This window comes from Anas platyrhynchos, chromosome 16 (genome assembly GCF_047663525.1).
Source record: "Anas platyrhynchos isolate ZD024472 breed Pekin duck chromosome 16, IASCAAS_PekinDuck_T2T, whole genome shotgun sequence".
Lineage (NCBI taxonomy): Eukaryota > Metazoa > Chordata > Aves > Anseriformes > Anatidae > Anas > Anas platyrhynchos.
The window spans coordinates 1,662,409-1,688,286 of NC_092602.1; the positions used below are offsets into that span (position 1 = coordinate 1,662,409).

At 41.7% G+C, this 25,878-nt stretch overlaps 1 protein-coding gene across 1 annotated transcript; it reads left to right on the plus strand.

The window, feature by feature from the left end:
- Window positions 1-243: 243 nt before the first annotated feature.
- SVOP (SV2 related protein) lies at window positions 244-24,635 on the plus strand. Its single transcript, XM_038187319.2, has 16 exons — window positions 244-2,016; window positions 5,511-5,671; window positions 7,284-7,369; window positions 8,151-8,249; window positions 9,017-9,088; window positions 9,419-9,543; window positions 12,171-12,234; window positions 13,625-13,750; window positions 14,765-14,893; window positions 16,286-16,359; window positions 16,690-16,766; window positions 17,077-17,184; window positions 18,659-18,770; window positions 20,013-20,094; window positions 20,330-20,419; window positions 20,882-24,635. Exons 1-16 carry the CDS (start codon window positions 1,982-1,984, stop codon window positions 21,086-21,088), a joined length of 1,647 nt encoding a protein of 548 aa, XP_038043247.1. The 5' UTR covers window positions 244-1,981; the 3' UTR covers window positions 21,089-24,635.
- The last annotated feature ends 1,243 nt before the right edge of the window (window positions 24,636-25,878 follow it).

Consider the following 25,878-nt stretch of genomic DNA (forward strand, 5'->3'; position numbering starts at 1 on the left):
GGTGTGACCTGTGCTGTGACAGAAGGACAAATAAATAAACTGACAGAAGGGCAAATAAATAAATAAATTGACAGAAGGACAAATCAAATTGAGAGGACCAAATCTCACACCCTTAACTTACTGAGAAATTGGACCTTATTTAGTATTAATAATATATATATATATATATATATATATATATATATATATATATATGTAATATAGTTGCTGTATTCTGAAAACAAAGTTAGTGCTTCTATCCAGTGCGTTTCTCTCTATTCAAAAAATGCTGTTTTCTACCAAGCTTCTGGGAGAAGCTACCAAAATTTCAATGAACACACATCCACAGGCAGCTTTGTGGATAAATCCTGGCCTGGCACAGTCAGGCAGCTGTGCTGAGGCTGTTCTGAACAAGGCTTGTGATGAGTGCTTCCCTCTGGAAGATTCAGTCCAGGAACCCCTCCCATTGTAGACCTAATCTACAGTATTTTACCCAGTGAAACAGAACAGGATTCTTAGATCATACAAAGCACTGAACTATGGTTCCTTTAATATCTATTTTCTGAAGAGGAAACACAAATCTTGAAAATCAGGAATGTGTTGGTAGACCAGTTTTATCTACCGAAGCCTTTCATTTTTTAATTGTTATGGGCCTGGTTGCCTTTCATTCCAAATAAACTGCTGAGCGCCTCTGTGGTAACAAACGGCTGGGATTGTGCTGTTCCTCACCCCAGTCACATCACCACCCAAATCAAAGACAGGTGAAAAGGTGCAAAACTGAAGAGTCATGTCATTTGTGCAAATTTGTGTCTGGGAAGGACAAGCAGAAAATGGCAAGGGAGGTGACAGAGATTGGAGAATCCAGATCTAGGCAGAAATCACACAGGAGGCCACAGGAGATGTGCAGTTACCTGCAGTGGAACCGAGACCCTTGTGTAGGAACCAGGACTCCAGGGCTAGGCACAAATATGTTGTTAAATAATTCTCTTGGTATTTTTAAGGAAGCTGAAACTCTAGCTAGATCAATTGTGAGTCCTTTCCTGTAAATGCTACACGCTGCTAACATTTTCAGTATTTAGTGTCACAAACTAAATCTGTGTGACAGTTGAAAGCTCTCATTCACAAACTGAGGCGTGCTTGGTTTGCTATAGCCAGGCCAAGCTTCTGGCTTCATCAGGTGTTCCTTGTTGGGAATTTTTGCACCTTCTTTCTCGCTGTAGTGCTTTTCACCTGTCTTCATTTGACTTTACTGTGTTGATTTCAGGCCATTTCTCCAATTTGCCAAATGTATTTTACATTTTAACCATGCCAGAAGCATATCTTTCCTCTTGATTTTTTCCTGCAGGCCTTTCCCTAGAAAGGATTCTTCTTTAAGTGCAGGCCTAAGCACAGGTCAATTTTCCCTTCTGATTGAAGGAAAAGGTCTACAGGGATGAAAATTCCAGGTAGATAAGTGTGGTTTTTTTACACAGTGATCACATTCTGAGCCTGAGGGGTGCACACTGGGAAGGAACTCCCTGTATGGGACCGGTCCCCGAGCATCTTCAGCAGCTCAATAACCATGTGGGGGCTTCTCTGCCGAGCCCCTCACTGACGGGACAGTTTTGCATCCCACCTGCCAGTGCTGGGAGCTCGGGGAAGACCCTCCACAGCCCTCTGGGAGCAGCAGCCCACGGGGAAGCCACCTCCACGGTGCCCACTTCATTTTTAGGGGCAAGCATTGCCCGCAGCAGCACGGCACGGCACGGGGAGGGAGTCGCTGCTGCCTGCCGCCTCTACCCACCGTGCCGTGCCGTTCCAAGCCGTGCCACGCCGTGCTGTGCTGCTCTGAGCCGTGCCACGCTGTGCCACGCCGTGCTATTCCCAACCGTGCCGTGCCGTGGCCAGCCGCTCGGTGCAGGCTGCCGGAGCTGTCCAGCCACCCGCGCCTGCCTGCCCGCAGCTCCAGCCATCCCCGCCATGCGAGAGCGATGAGAGCAGCTCCTCCAAACGCAGCCCGGCAATGGAGGATGATTTATTCCAGCTGAGACAGCTGCCGTAAGTAGCACCGGTAGGGGAGAGCGGGGATGCGCGGGGTTTCTGCTCAACGGGCTGCAGGGATGGTGTGCATCCTGGGGATTTTGCAGGGAATTATTTCTGGGAAGTGTCTTAGGCCCCGGGAAGCAGGCCATTTTCCTTGTGTAGCTGCCTGGGTTCAGCATCCTGGGGGCACGCAGGCAGGGGTCGGTTTGTTATATAAATTCACTCCATTTTAATCCTTGCACGAACTTGATGGCTGGTAGAAATAAGGAGGGGTGGAATAAAACCCTGCAAGTGCCAGAAGATTTTCTGCGAGGAAACACTGCTATTGCATTTGCAAGGTGGATTGCATCTGTAAATAACGTGCTAGGGAAGGCATCTTCCTCGGCTTCCTGCTTCGTGCAGTGAACTGATTGCAGATTGCAACCTTTTTTTTTTGCAAAGCTGTGTGTGCAGTGAGTATCATTAATACTTGCTAACTGTGTGTTTCAGGGAAGCAAACGCTGCTGCACAGGGAAAATGCTGTTGTTTATGACAAACTCCTTGCTGTTGGGATGTGGTTGTTAGATCTGTGCAAGAAGGTGATAAAAGCGCTGCTGCCTTTTAACAGCAGGATTTCCTTTCCTTTTCATGAGTTCAAAATGCTTTCTTTCAAAATAAGTGCATTTCTCCTAATGCTCCATTATCGTGTGGTTTGAAACACATTCCTGTTTGTAAACCATTGAGTCTGCACGGCAGGGAATGAATGTTTAAAGTTGATTTTAAATATTAATGAGCTCGTGTCAATGACAGAACAAACTGTCCCATAACATTTCTAATAAGTTGGGAAAATGGACTTGAACTCCTGGTATTTTCAAATACTGAGTTCAGTTGCATTCAGCTCGTAAGTAAAAAGAATGAGACATGATTTCATTAGGCCATTTTTCCCATTTTTTTTTCTTTTTAAACAAAGCTTGGAAAAATGTTCTAAAGTACTTTTCAATGTAGGTATAATTAGATTTATTCCATACTGTAAGATCTTGCAGACAAATGCCTCTCACTGAGATGTCTCAGCTGTGAAAAAATTAGGAAGTATGGAACAGTGAATGTCTCTGTGTGTTTTTCTTCGTTTGTGTCAGTTTGCTTCATAGGTTCTTAAGTGAAAACCATTTTCTTTTATTTGCTGTGATGAGGAAGGTGGCCAGGGAGCTCTCTACTCAGATTGCCACTGAAGTATTTACGATTTTTAGATCAGTCACTGTACCTTTGTACAGCATCTGGAACCATCGTCTCCAAAATGGTCAGTTCTGAAAGTCTACTTGAACAAATATTACACAGTATGAAACAGTAACACAGGGGTTTTGTGGTTTTGTGATCGGGTACTTTATGGTCAGAAAGGCTTTTATTAGTGTAAAAAGTTTTGCTTGTGGCTTGCTAGAGCACTGAATAGTTGCCAGTATTGATGGTATGAATGAGATTCAGTCATAATCCCCTGGAGTAATGACACTTCAGACCTCCTGAAATCTGGAAAAAATGTGTCCATATGCTTCAGTGGGCTTTGCATCAGGCTTTGGGACTACTAAAATTGTAGTAAATAAATAAACTAAGAACCTGGACTTGGGGAAGTTTCATGATTCTGTTCATCTTTTCTTATAACTGAGTGAAGAATGCTCCCAAACTGAGAGAATTCTTGGTCAGTTTAGTTTTCTTGTTCATTTTGAAGAGGCCTAGAGTTTTGTTCTGTGTGCTTATGTTTAAGACCTTCAAATGTTACCCTAGGAAACAAAATTTGTCAATCTGCTGTTTGTCTGCCAAGAAACAAAGGTGAAAGAAAAGCTTTTTGTGTCCTGCTGCAGCTGAGAACATTACTGAAGTAGTACAATGACTATTTACCCTGTACGTATCTTGGGATGCCCTCTGTACTTGGCCAAAAAAACAGTCCCAAAACATCTCAACAGCCTGCAAATCAAATGTTTGTGAGTGATAACCTCACAAAATGATCTCTATGCTTCTGTCTCCAGGATGTTGCCAGAATATCATTGGTGAGCATGTGCAATTCCCCAGGCGGGATGTGGTCAGGGAAATTAGGTGCCAGGACTTTGAAAAAAAATATATGTATGTTCTGGATCCCTCCACTATATGGTTCTACAACAGAGAATAACCAAAGGGCTGGTTGTGGCCAGGACTCCTTTATTTGCAGACCCCATGGGTGACTGAGATATTCATTCCTCCATCCTCTTGGTCACCACTGGACCAAAATCAATTTACTGGAGTTTTGTAGATTGCCCATCTTTTTGCCCTTATATTAAGTATTGACTGTGCCATCAACCCTTGTAAGAGAAAATAAGATTGCCAAATATACAAAGCCTTTTAAATAACCTATACAAATGTCGTACATGCATGTCAGTTTGCTGCAGCTGCAGCTGGCAAGGATGCTGATAGTTTAGTTTTGGCAACCTTTAAGCCAAAGGATTAAACTGAAATTCAAGAGGCTCTTTGCTAATCCTTATCGTAGCATTAAAACACTGAGGTGTTGGAAGTCAGGAGAGGCAGTAGCAAGGCTACCTTAATCCATTTCCAGAAAAATGCTTCAATGAGGCCCAAGAAATTGCTGTTTGCCGGGGTGAAAAAACTACACTGATGTTGCAGGTAGAGTGAAGGAGGACTGAGGAGTGTGTTGCACCAGATATGGTAGATCTGTTTCAAAATCTTTGTTTCATCTCATGAAAGCTACATGATGGAGAATGACCCTACTCCATATTACATGAAGCATTGCCCAAAATCACTCTTCACCAAAATGTGAAAGTTGTGGCAGTTGAGCAAAAAAGTTCTGTTTTCGTGTCTTGTTCTCTCCTTGGTCTCACTGCAGAGATTAGCCAATTCCCACTCACCTGGTGCCAGAAATGATATAAAATATGGGCAGTTGTGAGCATGGCACTCACATGGCAATCAATATGTCGTATGCCACAGCTGTAACTGTCAGGCTGCTACACCCTTCAGTCCTAATTTGGTCTTAGTGAAAGAAGAAATATTACTTTCTTATTCTGTCCCACCTCGCTACGGATTCAAAAATGCACAGATGAACCAAGTATTGGAAATCAAATAGTTTCTTAAAACACAGGTATTTAATTAATACACGATATTGAAGACTTAAGTTCAAGACAAGATGAAAGCAATCATATTTATAGTCACAGAATCATCACCATGCATTTCATTGCATGTTTACAATATATATATTATTATAACTTTATATATTACTATGATGACATCCTATTCGTACAAAAATGATAACGATATCCCATAGCAGTGTGCCTCTGCAGTTTTTCCAATGATAGTAGCAACCAGCAGGTTACCATATTTAAGAGCAGATACAAATAAAAGTCGCAGCATTCTCTGTGACTGTGAAATGGAGACAGGAGGGTGGTGGGAAAGCTGCCAGCTATTTGACCAAATAGTCCTTCAAGACTAACCAAACACAGCTTCAACCTGGAAAAGACCCAGCAAAGTGTTAATCCTCATTTCTGTGTTCTCAGGGTGGTCAAGTTTCGCCGCACTGGGGAAAGTGCAAGGTCAGAAGAGGATGCCATTTCAGGAGAACATGAAATTCAGATTGAGGGTGTTCGGACAGAGCTAGAGGCTGTCGAGCTAGAGGATGGAGCTGCAGTGCCAAAAGAATTTGCCAACCCAACTGATGGTGAGCACGTTTCTTGTTTTCTTTCATGGAAAAAAAGCGTGGCCTCCTCACATCAGCCAGGATGAATACACTGGGTTTAGAGAAGCTAAGGATCCCCCGATCATAAAAGGAAACAATAACGGGTAAATTAGGTTGTACCTGAAAATGATGATTTAGAAACTTTGTCCTCTAAGGGTTTCTTTATGTGTTTGATTCTATATTACCAGTAGTAGACCCTTTTAAGGAGCTGTATATCCAGTTGTCACCACTGATTTCAGATAGGCAGCTTGCTAAAGTTTCCTTTAAAATTGATTAGTACTCCGAAATCATCTCCAAGTTTACTGGAACAGTTACACGTGGCTCAACTGAGCGGGAAAGCTCTGTGGTGTCCCTGTCTGCCACTTGCCTAGAGGACGAGAGGGACAGAATAAATTTCCATCCCAGCCTCTGCTTTCTGCCTAGGAAAAAAGTGCTGACTGCCCTGAAGGTAACACCACTTCAGAAGGCATGAGAAGTGCTGGTTTAGTCTTAGCACAAGACATACTGAAATTTTCTAGGATGGCTGTTTTCCCAGAGTCTTATTTATTAACATATTGATGCAATAGGAAGCCAGAATAGCATGGAGTGAGTTGGATGAGTTTCTTGAAAGACTCAGTGCATCAATGCAAGTCTGCAGATATATGTAGAATATTTCAGTTGGCACATTACCCAAAAAAGTGCAAGCGATGCAGCCTGCCAGTACAGTGAACTTCAGTGCCAACACATCAAGTGCCTGGGTTGCAGTCACAGACTCAGGTCCTGTGACATCTCTGCTTTATCAGTTGGGTTTTGTTTGATTTCCTTTTGGTTTGTGTTTGGTCTTTTGTTTTGTGAGGATGTCCAACTCTTAGCTAGACAAAGCTTTTCTGTGGCAAATGTACTTTATGAGCTGCTGGAAGTGTTAAATCCTTGAAACTTAAACTGATTAAAACAACCTGAAAATCAAAATTTGGTTGTATTTTTCATTTTGCATTTGAGCAAAGGAATTTGATATATCTTAGCCTCTTCAGATACCACAAAATAATGAGGTCATGGCAATGTGGGAAACAACCATCAGCATTTGTAACAAAACTGTTTTAACATTTAGATGTCTTGGGAAAATTCTTCATTCAAATAATTACAGTTTGACTCTCAATTCAACAAAATATTCTTCTGCACTTTCCATCTCTTGTATAGTATTATATATACTTATATATATATCGTATATATATTATATATACTTATATATATCTTTTATAGTGTTATATATACTTCTCAGCAGAGGAAGTTGCAAGTGAGTGGCTGGTGGAGTCACTCTTGGTAGTAGTAAGCTGAAAATATACTGAAGTCATTGGTGCTACACTGATTTACTTCTATGTGAATAAAATATTTTATGAATATTTAAGATTATCTTGGCTTTAGCACAATTTCTGAAAAAACATAGAGATTTTCCTGGGTAAGATTTGTATAAAAGCTAGGTAGCTCTGCTATTTATTTTAAACCTAAGCAGATTACCCAATTAGTAAGTAATTACATTGACAGAAAATGCTGTGTCAAGGGGTATGTCTTACTAGGAAAGGAATACACTTCTGCACTAGAATTGTTTTCTTTCTAGATACTTTCATGGTGGAAGATGCGGTGGAAGCCATTGGATTTGGGAAGTTCCAGTGGAAGCTCTCTATCATTACTGGATTGGCATGGGCAAGTAATTTTTATGAAGGTCAATTGCATGATCACTAGTTAGAGTATCTAAGTGATTTCAAATTCTGTACACGTTCTCTGTAGACGAAGAAATCTCTAAACAGATAGTTGTGCAATGAAGAGTGTTACCTAAAATTCTAAAATCACAGCTGGACTCAAACTTGTTATGTAGAGGTAACGAGTGGCTGGTTGGTTTCTCTGTTGCTGAAGTTGTTGTAAGTCAGGGTTTGAAAAATCATTTTGGTTCTCTACTTCAAATACTTGTTTCAAATGAGAAGTGTGCTAGGCTATTCCTACAGAGACAGATCTCAGTCTTCAGTCTGTGATTTTACCACATTTCATCCCATTAGCTACATTCTCTGCTTCCTATATTAGTCAACATTATTGTTCTTGTAATCTCTGTTTCAGGTGAACAGCGAGACAGTAGTTTTAACTTTGGTATCAAGAACAGGAAGACAGGCTTTGTTTTCACTTGTCTGCTATTTCTGAAGTGGTATTTGTTACATTTACTGTGGTATATTTAGGGTAATAATATCTGGAGCCTGTATTTACTAGCTATCATCTACATGTAAGGTTGCAGTCTGCCGTGGTTCAGATCCTAAGTCAGTAGTGGAATTTGTACATCCACTGTACCTTGCAAACATAACTGTTTTATTTCACCTGCAGAGTGGAAATCGCATGAGCAGAACCAAAGTTAATTTCAAGATGATGGATTATGAACTGCTATGTCAATCGAATTTTCAGTCAGTTATTTGTTTTTATTTCTTTTTTACCTTTCTAGATGGCAGATGCTATGGAAATGATGATTTTAAGTATCCTAGCTCCTCAGCTTCATTGTGAGTGGCGATTACCAAGCTGGCAGGTTGCATTGCTCACATCGGTAGGAAAAATAACTGACAGCTCCTGTATTCTGTAAGGTTTTTCCACTCATTGTTCAGATATTGTGCTTTAGATCCCAAAGTTGACTCTGCTCATCACCTTTGGAAGTTGTGTTTGGATTAAAAGAAATAGGATTCTTTATTAAAACCAGAGCTTGAGGAAGAAACTTAGGGGGAACTGAGGAAAATTTACAAGTTTCAGTTTCAAAGTTTCATGTGATCTCTAGGAAAATATATGAAGTGACTCGGATTCATCCTAAAATTCAAACCATTTAACTAATTTAAAAAATAAAATTGTAAATTTTGGCCATCTTTCCTGAAAATCCTTTTCACTGTATGTCGTTTCCCTTGTACATAGCCAGACTGGGAGCCATAAGGGAAAGAGCAAGCAGTCACTTTTCAAGGTGGATCATCCAGTGATCTTTGCAAGCAAAGCTCTTATAATACCACCTCCAAGAATGGGGCTATGATGTTGGAAACATGTAATGCCTTTGGAGATAAGAAAAAATTGTTTGGGGAACCTATTCTCAGCATATGCCTCTGTTGTGTTGTGTGCACTTTAACTCCTGCAACATTTCTTTTTCCTGTAGATTTGATACTATTTGTGTTTTTGTGTAAATTGATCAAAATATTCATTAAATTTAAATAAGTTAAAGTCATGGGGGGCCTTTAATTGTGAAGCTGCATTTTCTTTGCTGACATACAAAAATTTTCACTTGTCTTGTTGTTAAGGGGAAGATTTTTTTCTTTTTTTTTTTTTTTTTCATAGGTTGTGTTTGTGGGAATGATGTCCAGTTCCACCCTCTGGGGAAACATTTCAGATCAGTATGGGAGGAAAACAGTAAGTCTTCAGCTCTTACTGAAATACATTCAAGTATTGCTGCAGTGTGAGTGTTCTAGTGCGTGATGTTCACAAATCATTTAAATGGATTCTTTGTACAAGTAGAGGAACTTTGTGCTCTGTTTGTGAATGGGCACATATATGCATCACTTACATCAGGTAACTTGTTGTGGTACCACCCGTGCTACCTTTCTCCAGTCATTAGGAAACCTGTAGCTATTGGGCTTACAGAAATAACATTGGAACTTTCTGGGTTTGAAGCTCTAGTTTACATATTGTTAATTTGTGGAACAGCAGAGACTTTTCCTTTTGCTTGTTTGTTAAATACAGGGGCTAAAGATCAGTGTGCTATGGACACTCTATTATGGGATCCTCAGTGGTTTTGCACCGGTGTACAGCTGGATCTTGGTGCTGAGGGGCCTGGTGGGCTTTGGCATTGGAGGAGTGCCTCAGTCGTAAGTAAATATTCACAAGTCCAAATTTCTCTTTTCTATTTTCTATTTTCTTTGCTTTATGTTTTTAAAAATGCTTGTATCAAATTGAAGACATTCCACAGTTTCACTGTCCCAAGCTCATTTTTCTTTTAGTATTCGTAACTAATACATTTAACCCCAAGAAGGCTTTGAAGATATCTAATACATCACTGAAGCGAATCAGATTTACAAAGACTTCCATGTGAACGAGCTGGCTACTTAAAAGTAATACGTTGTGTGCCCTGAGACCTGTTAAGCTTCTCTCATTCCCTCAGGTAAACTGTGGTGAAAATGAGAGGCCCAGGTAGCCCTCCTAGAAGTGGATAAAACACAACAGACAGTGTTTGGTAGCTGTGCCCAAACACTGCATTGCCAGCTTGTGTTGGGGAATTCAGTAAGGGATGATGTGGACTTGTTGCAATACACTAGGAGATAGAACGAAGGGGTAGAACGAAGCCCTGACTACTGTTGTTTTTTTAGAAGAACTCCAGATTATCGTTCAATCATAGCCTGATCTTTTGGTTCTGAACCTGAACTGGAATTCCAAACTCACATCATCCAACCCTGGAGCAGTTGAGGTATTTTAATGGCTCAGACACATTTCTAACACGAAAGTAGCATCAAGATATTTCTCTATTACTTCATTCCGTTCACTTAAGAGGAGGATTTCTAAATTTTCCACTTTAAATAAATAAATTTGCTCTTGTCTTTTAATTATAAATGGAAAGGGATGAGTATATCCATTCTCTCTCCGTGTAGTCTTTTATCCTTATTAATAATTGATATTTTGCCCCATGGAGGTGCTATTTCGGAGTAGTCAGAGCCTAAGTTTGATTGATGGCTCATAGACTTCTTCACAAGGCAGGTCAATATCCTGTCTTTTCTACTGCCATTCCCAGATAAAAGATTCAGAGCTGAGATGGAGCATCATAGTATTATTAATTTTCTTTTTCTGCTCATGTGACCTCTTTTAGAAGCTGCACAAAAGCATAATGGGTGTGTAAAAAAGGAAAGTTCTTAGCCTGCCGTGTATCAACCAGCAGTGAGGCAGTTTCTGCCATGCAGTTCCAACTGAGCACAACTGGAATGAAGCAGGAGAACAACAAAGACAAAGTGTCAGAGTTAATAATGCCTTGTACTGCAAACACGTATTAGTGTTGTTCCACAGAGCCTCAGTGGAATGGCTGCAGCTCAGCTAATGACATTTTACAGAGGGGTGGATAAAACACAAAGGCAACATGACTTAATGAGAGACAAAGAAGAGATGGTTACAGAACTCAGAGTGCATTCCATTGCTGCTGAGCCTTTTTCTTGCTCTTACTATAACAGTGATACCTTTGACAAAAAGAATAAATATATAAGTAACAGGAGAAATAGCTCCTATCTAATATTAAGTAGGCTGTATAACTTTGGAAGATGAGTAGCTGAATTTCAGTGGAATGACGTAGGCATCCTTATCATTGTATTGTTGTATTCTACAATGGGTATGAGAGAGAATTTTTGTGAAAGGTGCTATTAAAAAGAATGCATCCAGCAGTAATAAATTACCTCCTCTTGGAATCTTCTGTGAGATATTATGTAACCCTGTGGATGATCATTCACTTTTCCAGCTTCTAGTCTTGCAAGGATGTGTTGTATTCTCTAAAGAGAATGGTTCTTTATAGCATTATTTTTTCTCTGATTCCTGCTGTGATATACAGGGAACTGCTCTACATTTCATGACGTGATTCTTGTTCCTTTTCCTCTTAATTACTGATTTAATAGCGTACTTTAGCGTACTTCCCAGAACCAAATTCTGGGAAGTTAGAGATCAATCCACCATTTCTCAAGTGAGAAGGAATTTTGCCACAAGCATTAAAGAAAGCCTAAGGAGTTTACAGGCAGGAACAGGATGAGTCAGTGGAATGCAAATAGAGTAGGAGCAAAGTACGACAAGTCTTTCCAGACTGAAGGGGACAAGAGAGCCTCAGCTGGCTGCTGGCCCTGGGGTTCCATCCACAGCAAATACTCATGCAGAAGCTGTACCATTACTTCTTGGCACAGTTATGAAACAACTCTGCAAAGTTAGACGATTTCTTTTTGAATTCCCATGATAAAAGAATGCAAATTATTTACCAGTGTTATACGTTAAGTATTGTTATTGTATACCAGTAACATAATCAGATCTAGAAAGTATTTATCTCTTAGAAAATTGAAACCTGGCAGAGTAGGCCAATGTGAAATTCACTGAGCCAGCTGTAATGCCCTGAAGAAATACTTTACCTAGCAGGCATCTGTGTTGACTGCTGATGGACCACACTGAAAATACAGGCATCATGCCTGTCCCAGCCCAAAGCAATGGTAGGAAAACATGCTCCAAGAACTGCTACATTTAGCCAACAACTATAGCGTCAGAAAGTCACATGAACAGAGCAAATTTTGTCCTCTCTTGCAATGATAAACTAAAAAAGATTGTTTTGTTGTAGCAAGTGGAGCCTGAACACTGTCCACAGTCTTGGTGGCTCTGAAGACCATTGTGGGTTTGGTGATTTTAATAAAAAACAAGTGTGTTGTCTGAACATCTCTCGATGTGCTAACGTAACATTTTTCTCAATGTTCACTCTTTACAGGGTAACTTTATATGCTGAATTCCTTCCAATGAAAGCCAGAGCAAAATGCATTTTATTAATAGAGGTGAGCAGTGTAGCTATATGTACTGGTCTGGAGGGGGACAAATTCTGCTGTTGCTTACATCCATTCAGTTAGTGTGGAACTGAGGTTAACCTCATACACTAGATCTAGTTCAGGTCTGAAAGCAGCATACTGGATTTTTGTAAGGGTTTGCACTTGTTGCTGGTCTGCCTTTTTGCAAATGAACATGCATCCAGTGCTGCATAAGTTATTGTTGTGCTCCGAGCTAATGTGAGCTGGCTTGTGAAGATCCAGATTAGGAGGGTTTGCATTTGTATTCCTCAATACCATGAGGATATGTGCCTGAAATCTCCTTTTCCCATATTTATGAGGTGAATACTCCCATGGAGTGAGCTAAGACAAGCCTGCATCCTGTTCTCCAGCATTTAAGGCTAGTGGTCCCAGAACCAGTGCCAAGCTCCCAGCACTTCTAAGGGTAGCATGAAGGAAGCCCTTTGGGTATGACCTAATGCCATGGTGAAATTAATCTACAGCTCACTACTGGATAACAGAGAACTGACTGTTCAGTAAATTGAGAGCTAAATTCAGCTCTCCAGACTCACTCCAAATATATCAAAGTCACAGAGCGCAGAATTTTGCCTTATAAATACTTTAAGGCAACATATGCAGCCCTTGAACGGATGGTTGAAGGGTGCCAGTGCTGAGCAGAGAACAGTATCGTTACTTGTCTGCATCAGTCCATTCAGAAGGAGTATCCTCAAGAAAAATACTAAATCCAAACAGCTTCTCAAATACAAAATCAGTTTTCTAAGGTAACTGCTGGCTAATCCTACTTTCACGGTTTGGCTACCTCAGAGCAACCCTGGGTTAGAAATACATTCTGAGCATTAAATAGTGAGCTAACAGGAAAAGGAAACTAGTCCTTGTTCAGATTCATAATCCAAAGGAGAATAACCGTGCATGGCTAAGATTTGCAAGACGATGCCAGCTCCATTACTTGCCAGGAAGCTATCAATTCCTTCTTTCATTTGCAGGACAAACTCTGTGGCTTTGGTAGCTTGGTTTTGTAAAGGAAAACAAATACCATAAATCTCATAGTGATAGGTGGGAATAATACCCAGAGACAGATGTTAATAGTTATTTTGCTTAAGAAGCACAATGTGATGAGTCCTTTCATGATGAGAAGCTACCTACAGTTAATCATGAGTGTCTAAAGAAAGTCGATGCTAGATTTTCAGAACTGAGCTTCTGCAACATGTAAACAAATCCCCTTAAATGTCTGGGTTTCTGTTGAATACAGTGGTGCATATTTGAAATGTCTCTGGCATTTCTCTCTCCAGCTGTCCCACGAGAGCACATTTTAGAATGCTACAAAGAATGCCTTAATAACATTCTCATTCTCATTTCTGACTGTTTCTTTTCCCTTTGGCAGGTCTTTTGGGCTATTGGGACCGTGTTTGAAGTCCTCCTGGCAGTGTTGGTGATGCCCACTCTTGGATGGCGGTGGCTTCTCATTCTTTCTGCCCTTCCACTTTTGCTCTTTGCTGTCCTATGTTTTGTAGGTATTTTTCTAAAGATGTGTACCCTGATTGAAGGGTATTGTGACAGCTTTTGGGCTTTGAGTTGATGTATTTGTGAAACATCTGAAATAACGACAAAAATTCCATTGTTTCAGCAAAGTACTAGTAACAACAGTGCAGTGAGAACTGTGTTTATGTGACTGTAATTGCTAGAGGACAATGGTGGGCTGGAATTTATGAAGCCAAATCAGGCCTGGCAATCTCTTTCCAATTTAATGAGTTTGTTTCAAGTCATTTCAATGGAATCAACATTTTATTAAAATCTGTTGCTGTTTCCCTGACTGCTCTTTAGATTCTTAAATTATTTTACCAAAAATCATAACTTCTGTAATTAATGTCCATCCAAAAAACTGACCCAAGCCAGAGGTAAAATCTGCATAATGCAGGTTCTTAAATAAGGATGTATTTAAGTTAAACCTGAGCTTCAGTGTGCTATTAGGTAATATGTCTGCCATTCATTCAGTCTTCTCAAACATGTATACCCTTGTCAGGTTGTTTAGCAGCTCTTATTATTCCTTAGTCGCTGTCATTGTTTTTCAGGAATACCTCCAAACAGTTATACAAGTGCTAACATGCACTGTTTTTAAAAGGAGCTTAAAAATGCAAATTTTGTAATGCCTAGAGCATCTTGTTATCTGCCCTGGATGCTCTGCCTTTCCCACTGAGAAAATATAATGCCAAGATCCTGCAAAAATGTCTAATATTTCTCAAGAGTGAAAATGAGGCAACAGAAGGGAAAGATTTAGGCTGGAGTTCTGACTTTATGGTGAAAGTGCTGTTTTGCAGTTTCTTAAAGCCTAATAAGGAACTTGACCTTTGACACAAAGATGTTTTTCTGATTTGTTAAAGATTGGTTCTGTGATCCCTTCTTATGTCAGTAGTCTGCTGGAGGCACGGAGATTTCCCACTGTAAACCCGCAGAGAAAGTCCCCAGTTTGTGTACTGCTGTGTTTTTGACATCTTTGTGCATGTGATGTGCTTTGCTCTGCTAGTGGCTGCCAGAAAGTGCCAGGTATGATGTATTATCTGGAAATCAAGAAAAAGCAATTGCCACTTTAAAGCGGATAGCAACAGAAAATGGAGCTCCGATGCCCTTGGGAAAATTAATTATTTCCAGACAGGTAGGTACAGGTAACAGACACCTTAATAATGTGGGATGTAGTGAAACTGTGCTACAGTCATGTGTATTTTTATAAGCAAATAATCAATGTTTAATTTTGATGTCTCAACCACTAATTAAACATGAGAGATGATCACGTATGTCTATTCCACAGTGAGGAAGACTTAGTCTTTACTATCTACATTTTTATTTACATGAAAATCCCAAAAGTCAAAAGGACCTTCAAAATGTTATTTCGTCTCTCTTTAAGACCCTTCTGTTAAAGAAGATCAGATCTCATGACTGTAGGAGAGCTCAGATCAAAATTCCCAGACCTAAACTCATGAGGCAAGGTGGAATTGGACCCTTTAGCTGTAGCTCATTTTGAATCTAATCCTGGTTTTGTGGAGTTGGAAAGCTACAAGCTCCCATTCAGTCCTAACGCATGGAATAATTCAAGTTGTTACTTCTGAGCTGTATTATATTACTGTGTGAATTGCACTGGATTTCTTTTCTCTTTAGTTTTATATGGCCAACTTTTCAGCACCCCTGTCAACATACAAAGTGGCTCTGCATTTACAGAACAAAGAGCAGGCTTTTATAGGAAAAGAAAGTTACAAGAAAAGTTACAAGAAAAGAAAGTTAGCCAGCAATCAGGGACAGCAGAGGGAGACCTGTAGGTTTGAACAACACCAAAATTGTAGAACTAGGCAGGAGCCTGTTGGTAATGATCTTGCTAATTGGAAATACAGGTTTGATTTTCTGTGGTCTGCATCAGTGACGACTGGAGATCCTGTGCCTTTCACAAATGCTTGGTTCAGTTAGGGTAATTTTGATGGGCTGTGCAAGTTTTTGATGGTCTGCAAGTTTTGGAAGATTCTGTTTTCAGGGTGGGGTGGGAAAGCACTTTTCCTTAACCACAAGTTTATGTGCTGAGCCTGCCTGTCTGTCTGTCTAAGAAACACTCAGTTTAAAAGGGGTCTGCTTGCCGGAGGGCTGCTTATAGTTCCGTGGGACCTCACCCTAGATCAGAAGCCCTGATGGGCTGTGCTAATTTACCAGAGCTGACTGTGGGCCACATGAATCATGTGTCAGCTGAGGACTGGCAAAGTTCTGCTCTACCTCCTTCCAGCCTCTCCTTGTTCAGATGGATTCTCACCTCCGTTGTGAAGCAGTAGCCTGCCCTGTGCATGAACTGTTTTGATAATGTTGTGTTCCCAGAGAATTCCACTTAGCAGAGGATTCCAGCTTCAGTGTGGCTCCTCCAACCTGAAAAACCCCAAGCTGAAATAGAACACTTGTCCTGAGCTGTAGTACATCATACTTTGTGTTATGTTATCCCTTGCTACCATACGTCCTCCAGTCCAGGACCAGTGAGTACCACGATTGTCTGACTTCCATTTATTTTCAACAGGAAGACCGAGGAAAAATGAGGGACCTTTTTACACCACATTTTAGATGGACCACGTTGTTACTCTGGTTTATATGGTAAGAGAAAATATAAATGGCTCAGTGCCAGCACAATTCTAAATAGCTTTTGATGGAGGTATTTTATAGTATCACTAAAATACAGCAGCTTCCTCCTCCTCTAAATAAATAAATAAATAAATAAATAAATGTATTGATTTGTAATTTAGTAAACCACCCAATCACTAGCATTCTAGATCTAATTGCCCTTTCATTTTCTAAATGCTGATAGGAAATAGCTTTGAGGTAGTACTTAGCAGAAGTCCTCACACAGTGAGTTTGGTTTTGATTTGTGTTGTTTGCTATAGGTTTGGTCAGCTGAAACTTCCTCTCTTATTTTCTTCCTTGCAGGTTTTCCAATGCTTTTTCATATTATGGGTTAGTTTTATTAACTACAGAGTTCTTCCAAGCAGGAGACGTCTGCAGCAGTGAGTACTAGTCCATCTCTTCTTTTTAAATATGCCGTGTAAAGCAATAGAATATCTTTTATTGGCTCACTTTCTGCTGTTAGTTTGAAAAGGACTGTGGATGCCAGTCTGAATTTTAAGGCATCAAAACTGTTCAGTTCCAGCTGTATCTTCTGGGCAGAATATACCTGCTGTTCAGCAGAGTTTCTTCCATGCTTCTCTTCTATCAGTTTCAGCAGTAAGAATTGTGAGGACATAGCAGGAGTAAAGGAAGATGAGCGGAGAAGAGATTACTTAAATTATGTTCTTTTTTTTTTTTTTTCTCCCACAGTTTCCAGTAGAAGGAAAGAAGTTAAAGCAAAGTGCAGCCTGAGCTGTGAGTATCTGACAGAGGAAGACTACACTGATCTGCTCTGGACAACTCTGTCAGAATTCCCTGGTAAGAGGCGATAAGAAGCATCAGTTCTTCACTGCCAACATGAGCGGAATGGACTCTGCTACAGCAATGCAATGGGCTCTTCTCTCTGGCCTAATATCAGTGTATTTTCAGCTCGGACAGCTTGATATATGCATTACACACAGTAGCTGTAGCTCTCTTCACTGTCCATGTGATCTCTGCAGATAAAATCACTAGTAATTGCTTTGTGAAGCTATAGTGGCCTGTCTCATTGTGGATTCTATCCAAGCAACACATTACGCATTCAGGGGAAGAGTAACAATTAAATCAAAGGGGCAGGATTGCTTGAACTTTTATCCATAAATGACTATCCAGAACTATTTTAAAGGGATCGTGGGTATAGTGAATCAATGGAGGACTTGCTTCCTAAAGCTCTGTGTCCAGCATTAGTCCTGATTTTTAGTCAGTTTCAAATGAATTTCGATGAACAGCTTGACACAGGACAACCAAGATAGTATATGAGAGCCACTGTTTGTTCACATGTAGAAGATGATCTCTCAGTATTAATCTGTTTGAAGTAATACTGTGAGGCAGTGGTCAGGATATGTTCAGTGTTCTGTATTGTAGTTTCAGGGACTCAAAGAGAAGCCACTTAATAGGTGAAAAGTTGTACTTCTGTGACTGGCAAATACAGAGTCCCTACCTAATGGGAAGGCTGTCCTGTATAACAGTCATTCTGAAAAGGATATAAGTGTACAGCGGAGAGAATACAGTATGTACTCTTGGACTCATGCTGTAGCTGACTACACTGATTTGATCTTGAGACGTAATAAAGTAGGAGTAAGAAATAATAACGGGGTATCTCTGAATGACACAGGCAACACTGATGCTTGCATAATCCTCACACTTGCTGTACCTCTGCTTTGAAAAAGATCTGGAAAATTTGCAGAAGAGAATATTTGAGATTGGGAGACTTACAGAGCTTGATCCATTTCTTTTATTAAAGAGCAGGTGAGAAGTAATTTGATGGCAGCATGTAAATAACTTAATGGGAAGAAAATACTAGGTTCTAAAGAGCCTTAAATCCAGCAGGAGAAAGATTAGTAGGGGACAGTGGTTGGAAGCTGAATGAAAGATATTCCAGTTAGACATGAGTCAGGCATTTTCAGTGCTCAGGTTGGTAACCACTGCCAAGAACCAGTATTTAGCAGATGTCAGAGTTGATTGCTTGCTCCTACATCAGGTTGTGTCCCCTGAATGTGCAGGCACGTGGGTGCTTGGACCTCTGGGGCTGTGAACACAGCACAAAACCACCTGAGACATGGAGCTTCTGCTCTGCGTGTCGTACCAGTGACTGGGCCAGTCTGCTCCACTCCCCTGCCTGATGCCTCTGCCAGCAAAGTATTATAAAAAGACAACAGTTTTTCAAATCTCAGTAACAGCCTATGTTAAAAGCTAGCTGATGCAGCCTCCACCTGAGCTCTGTTCCCAACATTCAACTTGTCTCCTTCTGCAGGTGTGTTAGTAACACTGTGGATTATTGATCGGATAGGCCGCAAGAAAACCATGGCCCTGTCCTTTTTTGTCTTCTCGTTTTGCAGTCTTTTGCTGTTCCTCTGTGTTGGAAGGTAAGTAAAACACAATGAAAAAGTGGTACTCATTCATCCACGTTCTCTCTTGATTGTAGCAGAAGTGGAGGTTTGAAAATCTGTGAGTTGGTCGTGCTCAACTGGAGAAAAATAAGGATGATCTTAGGTTTTCTCACAAGGGTTTGGTAGAAAATTAAAAGAAGTGGGAGATGAGAAATACTTCACTGTAATTTTACAGACAGAACAATCCAAAGGGGAAATTAAGACATCATGTCTGATTAGGAGGTAGCCATTGGACAGTTTTAAAATCAGATCTGATGTCATGAGCCTCGGTAGCTGGTTCGTGTACTTCTCCCGGAGCCATTCATTACTCAGGTTTTCCCCAGACTGAATGTATAATAATTACCAGGGTAATGCTTCACAACTGAGCCCAGTCTGTGCCTCCCATTCGGAGGCTCTGACCTCTTCACTTGTTTTTGTGGGCTCTCAGGGGTCTCAGTGCTACAGCACAATTATGTGAAAAGCAAAAGTTGCATACGACATGGGGGAGTGAAGCTTGATGTTGTCATTGCAGATAAGTGGGGCCTGACTTTAGAATAACTTGGTTTCATGTTTTCATATTGTTCAGCATCTGTCCTTCACACAGATTTCCCAAAGAACAAGTCAGTTGGCAGCTCTGTCCTTGGATCTTAACGGTACCAAATTTCTGGCTGAGCACTGAGAGTCTGCCTCTGACTGCATCAAGCCTCAGTGCTGCATGCATGCAACAATGTCTGTTTCTTGGGGCTGAAGAATAAGGAAACAAAAGCATAGCTGGTGGAGAGCTGTCTGAATTTAAACCTTTTCAGGCACTGTAAGAAATGTTACAGTACAGAAAATGCGTAATGAGAAACCTTACAAAGCTGCAAATATTCAGTTGGTATGGAAAAGGAAAGCTGCAGTCTGATTTCCTTCTCGTCTGTGCCTTTTTTTCTTAGCACCATTCATAACATGGGATATATTTTTCTTATTTAGATAAGCTTAGGCACTGGCTGTTTATTTCAATAGTCTGCAGCTGTCATGTAGAATGAATACACTTAGAAAACTGATGTGGTTGTGGGAATGCACGTTGTTTGGCATCATTATTATATTAAAAGTCCAGAAAAAATAAAAAGGGTTCATTAAAAAACAAAAGGAATTGCTCTAACAAATTTAGCATTTTTTTATTGCACTTGCCTCCAAGTTAAACAAACAGATTGTACAGAACAATCCCAAACACTGCTCTCCTTTTTATTCTCGCAGAAATGTTCTTACTGTGCTGCTCTTCATTGCAAGAGCTTTTATTTCAGGAGGATTTCAGGCTGCTTATGTTTACACTCCTGAGGTAAGGAGGCTGATTTTGTAATGAGAATATTTAAGGGGAGTGAGAACATGGTGGGAAAGTCATTTTAATGACCTCTTCACAACGGACCTAACCCCAGATATGAGTTCACGATCTTGTTGTCGTTGTCTAACAGAACGTGCTCTAGTGCCACTTATTAATTTCCGTTGATTAAGGAGACAGAAGGAAGGGCAGAGAGCTGCCCACTTGGGTTAACAGCTTAATGCTTTGTTCACAGGTTTATCCAACAGCCACGCGTGCTCTGGGGCTGGGAACGTGCAGCGGAATGGCCAGAGTGGGAGCCCTCATAACCCCGTTCATTGCACAGGTAAATTCCCTCCTCCCGAAGCTGATGGCACGGGAAGGTGATGGAGAAGCTGCCTCTGTGCTGCAAGGGCTGTACCAAGGGCAGTCTGTGCATGATGGATTGAAGGAGAGTTGTTGCTTATTTCCTTGAGGAGGGTCCAGGCTCACCTCTGATTTTACCTCTTACTCCAGAGGTCATATGATGGGGAATAAATAACCAAGGAGCCGGCTGCTGCATGGATGTAAGGGTGGTTTGTGAAAAACATTGCAAAAGATAGGTCTTAAATAGGGGGAAGAGCACAAACCAGATCAAGAGAGCTCTTGCTGCAGTCTCCTTTCCAACCATATTCCCTGTGCTGGAGAGCGCTGTAATGGGTTAAATTGCCACGGCACTAAAATTCATCCTACTACACTAGGATTTGTGCTTCTTTCTGTGATAAGCCTCAGTAAGTACTATTTTGTATTTTCCGCCTTTTTTCTGCAGGTGATGTTGGAATCCTCAGTCTATTTAACACTGGTGGTTTACAGTGGATGTTGCCTGCTGGCCGCTGTGGCTTCCTGCTTCTTGCCCATTGAAACAAAAGGCCGTGGACTGCAGGAGTCCAGCCACAGAGAATGGGGACAGGAGATGGTTGGGAGAGGATCTCATTCCCCGGGAGTCACCAGGTCAAACTCTGGATCACAGGAATGATGGGACACGAAATCCTGAGGAAAGAATGGATGATCTGATCAAGATATGGTTCACAAAAGTCCAAGCCTGAAGCGTAGAAAGCAGACCATACTGTCACTGCCAATGTCATGTGTCAAACTGCAGGAACTTTTGGGTTGAGCCCAAGCAAATTGCATCTCTACTGCTCCTTGCTCACACTCATGAAAACTTTGCTTCCGTATTGAGAGGCATTTGATCCCGATACCATTTGAAATTTAGCAGGAAGGGTTTTTCTTAAGTTTCTTGTGCTTGCATGGTCAGCTACTCAGCTTAAAATGTCCCGTGTCAAGCAAATAGCTAACTGAATGCCACTCAGTATAAGCTGTAATTAAAATAATGTACTCTCGATGCCTAAAATCAAAAGATTTATATTTATTGTGTACCTGGCATAGCACACGGTGGATTCCATTCACTACAGGATAGGTTTTATGAATTAGATGCCTGCCTTGCACTTTTTAGCCATCGACAACAACAAAATGAGGTAACAGCAAACCAACCAATGCTTTCTAGTTCCCTTGCTTACGGGTTCTGCTCCTTGAGAATTAACAGGCACTGTAAGTGAGACTGCTTGGAATCTATCTCCTGAATGTTTCTGCCTCCCGAGGCAGGTAGTTTCGGTTGGTGAGGAGTGGTATTTGTTGCAGAGATGGAACCTCATATGAAAAATGTAAATCTTGATGGTTTGGAGCAGAAATTGACTTTTCTAACGTTGCCAGAAACACTGAGCACTCTGTTTGTTGCCTGGTGAAGACTGCTTCGGCTGTACTGGTGTCTCTGTGTGTGTGAAGATGCACGCTGTGTTTTTCTGCATGGGTCCGGGTCTGTTTCTGCTCAATTTGCCTAAGTATGTTCCCGCAGTGGTGTAGCCAGGCCCTTCGATCAAGATGCCTCCGTCGGAACAGCTGCGTGTAGCGGTTTGGATGGAGCCGCTTTCAAGTGGCTCCCAACAGAAGCTGGTCTCCTGACAGCTGGACTGAACTTCTCGAGAGCTGCAGATCGTACATCGACTGCAACGTCAAGCTGGTGACAAAGGAATGTACCTGGCATCATGTCATAAACATACAAAAATCCTGGGAAGAGCCAAACCGCGATCTTCCTTGGAAGAGGAGCTGCTCTCCTTCAGACGTAGCTAGCCTGCGGAGGTCGGTGACCCTGGAGAATGTAAAAGTTCAGGTGGGGATACGTTTGTCTTCTTTGTCTGAAATCTGTCACTATGCAGGGAGTTAGGTTTCAGAGTCTGTGGACATGCAGCGAGGAAATACGTAAGGAAACTGAGACCTGCCCTAGCCACGTCTCAGTTTATTTTACGGATTCCAGACTGTGGAACACACAACCAAATGTGAGATGGACTAGATGCTAATCACTAGGCTGTGGGAAAGCAATACATTTTTGTAATACGTGTGGTCAGTTGTCTCACATAAGCATAGGTAAGTGTGCAATAAATTTTGCACAGTAGGCTATTTTACATATTCTGGGAACCAGGCCCCTTTTCTCTGGGGCAACAACAGGTCACTGAGTCCGTGTTTGGGTGCAATACAAATGAACACAGTTGGGGTTCACCTTTCACTTAGGGATTTGCAGCACTGTAGTGTGGTATAATGCTCTAAGACATATTAGGCTGTCTCTTTTTAGCACTGAAGGAAAATCAGAAGTGGATAATTCCTTAAAGAAGTGGAGGAAACTCAGACTAATAAAAAATAAGGCCAAAGAGATTGTTGATATTCTGTGTTTGCGTATCTTCTGCTGAGAAAGGTTAAAGTTTGACAAGGCACCAGAGCGTCTGTCCACTCATTTACCACTGGATGATGGTGACTGCAGTGAGAGAGTCCAGAAGCAGTTGGTGTGAGCGGGCAAACTTTCCTTCTCACAGCTGTGAAAATGCAGCTTGGCTGTGGCTGAGGACGTAGAACCACCCTGTCCGTCCCCCGTTGCTCTGTGTCGGTTCGGTTCGCGTTGTCTCTGCTGTGTCTGCGTCCCCTGTGCTCAGCCTCCAGCAACCTCACGTTCCAGTCAGTCCTCAGCAAACAGAGGGGGCTCTCACGGAGCTGACAACCAGCGCAAGGAATTTGTTTTCACCTCCTTTTGTCAGGCTGTGGTTGGGAATTTTCCCAGTGTAAAACTGGGGCAGCTCAGTGCTGCCTCCGAGCACAGACACCCCAACTGGTTGCCCACTTGGGCGCACCCAGAGGCTCGTGTCTCTTCTCACCACGCATTTGTGCAGTTAGTTATGTTTACAGCACGGTGTACCCCAAAAACTGGAGGGCTTCAGGGGGAATTCAGCCCCCGTCAGAGGTCAGGGTGGATGCAAAGTGCAATCCGTGGCCTGAAGGAACGGCGCCTTACAGCCGAGCTGCTGCATCTGTCTGTCTGTTACTGGAGGCCTTGGGGTTCAGATTCTGCTTTTCCAGTGTTAATGTTCACATAGCGCTTCATTTTTTCTCAGTCAGTATTCAACAGCTTTAAAAGACTGCATTGCCATGGCCTTCAAAACGTGCAGTCAGAGTTTTAGGGAAGTTTATCTATCTCATAAACTCGCACACGTGCATACTTCAAACAACATTTTTCCCAGGTACCGATTTATTGGTAATGCAAAGCCTTTTGATGCTGTTGAGTAGCTCACTTTTAACCTGTGACATTTACAGTATTAAAAAAATATATATATTGAAGGCATTTTTGCTTTTCACTTTTAACAAATTCTGCATTGAGAATGTATATAATGGTACGAGTGCCAAGACTGGTCCTGCTGGGACAGCTTCACGTTCTGGGTCTTTGATTTAAAGACGGAGATGCCTCCAGCATGCTCCAAAGCTTGGTGAGGTCTGTGAGGGTCTCCACGGACATTCACGGGCTGTGGGCGAGCTGAGCAGAGAGCACAGGCAGGAGCCCACCACGGCTGACATCAGTAGGAGCCTATTGCACACGTAGGAAACCGAGGTTCGGGTTCTGCAGGTGCTTGGATATTATTAATAACGGGAGGACACTTTAGTTCACTGAAACATGGAAAACCATTTGGCTTGATACACAATAGCCTAAAAACGATCACAAGTCATATTTTGTTAATATGGCAACACCATCGATGTATATAATAAGCTTCCAAAGATTGTTTTACACACCGTCGAGTATTTTTCACTGATGGAGGAATTCATAGAGCTAGTTCATTTAAAAAAAAAAAGATAAAGTCAGATAATTTTGGATTAAAATTGAGAGCAAACAGAATTGTGGGATTCAGAGTTTTGCTAACTGTCCAATATCTTCATGTGCAAAGCTGTTGTGGGAAAATACTTCTCCAAGTGTGCTTTGATGGAATGATTCAGTATTCCTAAATGCTTGCCGAAAGAACATTGAATGTTTTCTTGTGTTTGAATGTACAGTTTCTAAGCTGGATACATTTTAATGTTTAAAAACTTTGTGTATATCAGGCTTGTTGTAAAATATTCCTTTTGTTCCTATGTTCCCGATGCGACATTGGATAGTTTAATTCCACACTCGATATTTTATGTTAAACAAATAAATAGTTTTTTCAGTAAAATTGCTGCTGGCTCTTCCATGGGACTTTTACAGAGGGTAAGTAACTCCGCTGGGCTGTTTGGTCTCGGCGTTCAGCTCTTTGAGCTTTGGGGACTCAGCCGGATGCCCAGAGGGGCTCAGAGCTCTGCAGACCTGGCTTCGTCTGCGTGTTTTGTGCCTTTGGACCTGGAGGAAAGCCACAGGAGCCCTGTCTGCCTTGTACGTAACCTCACAGATTACTACAGCTAAATAATTGAAAAATTATCTGACAATCTTCAGTTGCCTCTTGGATTTCATTTAATTTGGGCAATAAAAGCCAGGCAGCTTTGCTCCTTGCCTGGGGGCTGTTCTGGCACTGCCTTTAACGCCGCGACGCACGGCTGCGCATCACACGGGCACGCAGGGAGGTGGCTGCGCGTGTCTGGACTTTGGGGCAGGGAGGGTCCTTTCTGCTCATTAACTTTTTAATGTAAGCTTTTATTTTACCTATCTCGTTGTTATAAAATCAAATCAAGCGCACGGCCCCGTGTTCCCCTGCCCTTTAAGTGATGTTCTTGTTTTGAAGTCCGGCACTTTACAAACAGGAGGTTGCTCACGTCTGAGTCAAAACGAGGATCTGCACATACTTTGGATGCTAATTCGGCGTGCTCCCGTCCCGGCGTGCAGCAACCTTCCCTCTCTGCCACCGACAGTCCTTTGGGATGAAAAGTCTCATTTCTGGGAACAGAAACAGCCGGTAACTGCGGGAGCGATCGCGTTGTAGAAGCGATGCTTGGGGAGAATATTCATTCTTCTGTGTTTGCTGTGATTTTTTTGGCACCCTCAGCCATTTCTGAAGCTTGTTCTGCTTTCCAAAATGCCAGAGCTGCTGTTTGCTTACAGAGGATAACTTTACTGATACTTGATGTATTTCCAGCTTTGTTTTGTGTCACAGGCAATCGTTGTTGGGAACTGTGAGTTTGTAAAATGTGCTGATGCTGGCCTCTGGAGATGGCATTTTTTTGCTTATCCAGGAAGTTTTTGCAGTAGCTGTCCAGGCTTCCCACTGCTTCTCTTCTACCTTACTGTGGCTGCAAAAACGGACATAAATCTCCATGACTTCTACCCCACCGTGTTTCATTTGTGGCTTCCAGCAGCGTAAAACACCCATCCTGTGGCTCTGGTCTCCAAACACAGCGATCAGCTGAGCCGAGTGAGAGCGTCCCAAATATTTCTGTTCTGGTCTGGGAGATCGTAGCGGGCTGGGGGCTATCAGCAGCAACGTG

Bases quoted from the DNA above. Each gene is read 5' to 3' on its own strand.
- SVOP (XM_038187319.2), top strand. From the start codon at position 1,982: ATGGAGGATGATTTATTCCAGCTGAGACAGCTGCC. The intron at 2,017-5,510 runs GTAAGTAGCACC...CTGTGTTCTCAG, and splicing joins TTCCAGCTGAGACAGCTGCC to GGTGGTCAAGTTTCGCCGCA. The intron at 14,894-16,285 runs GTAGGTACAGGT...TATTTTCAACAG, and splicing joins AATTAATTATTTCCAGACAG to GAAGACCGAGGAAAAATGAG.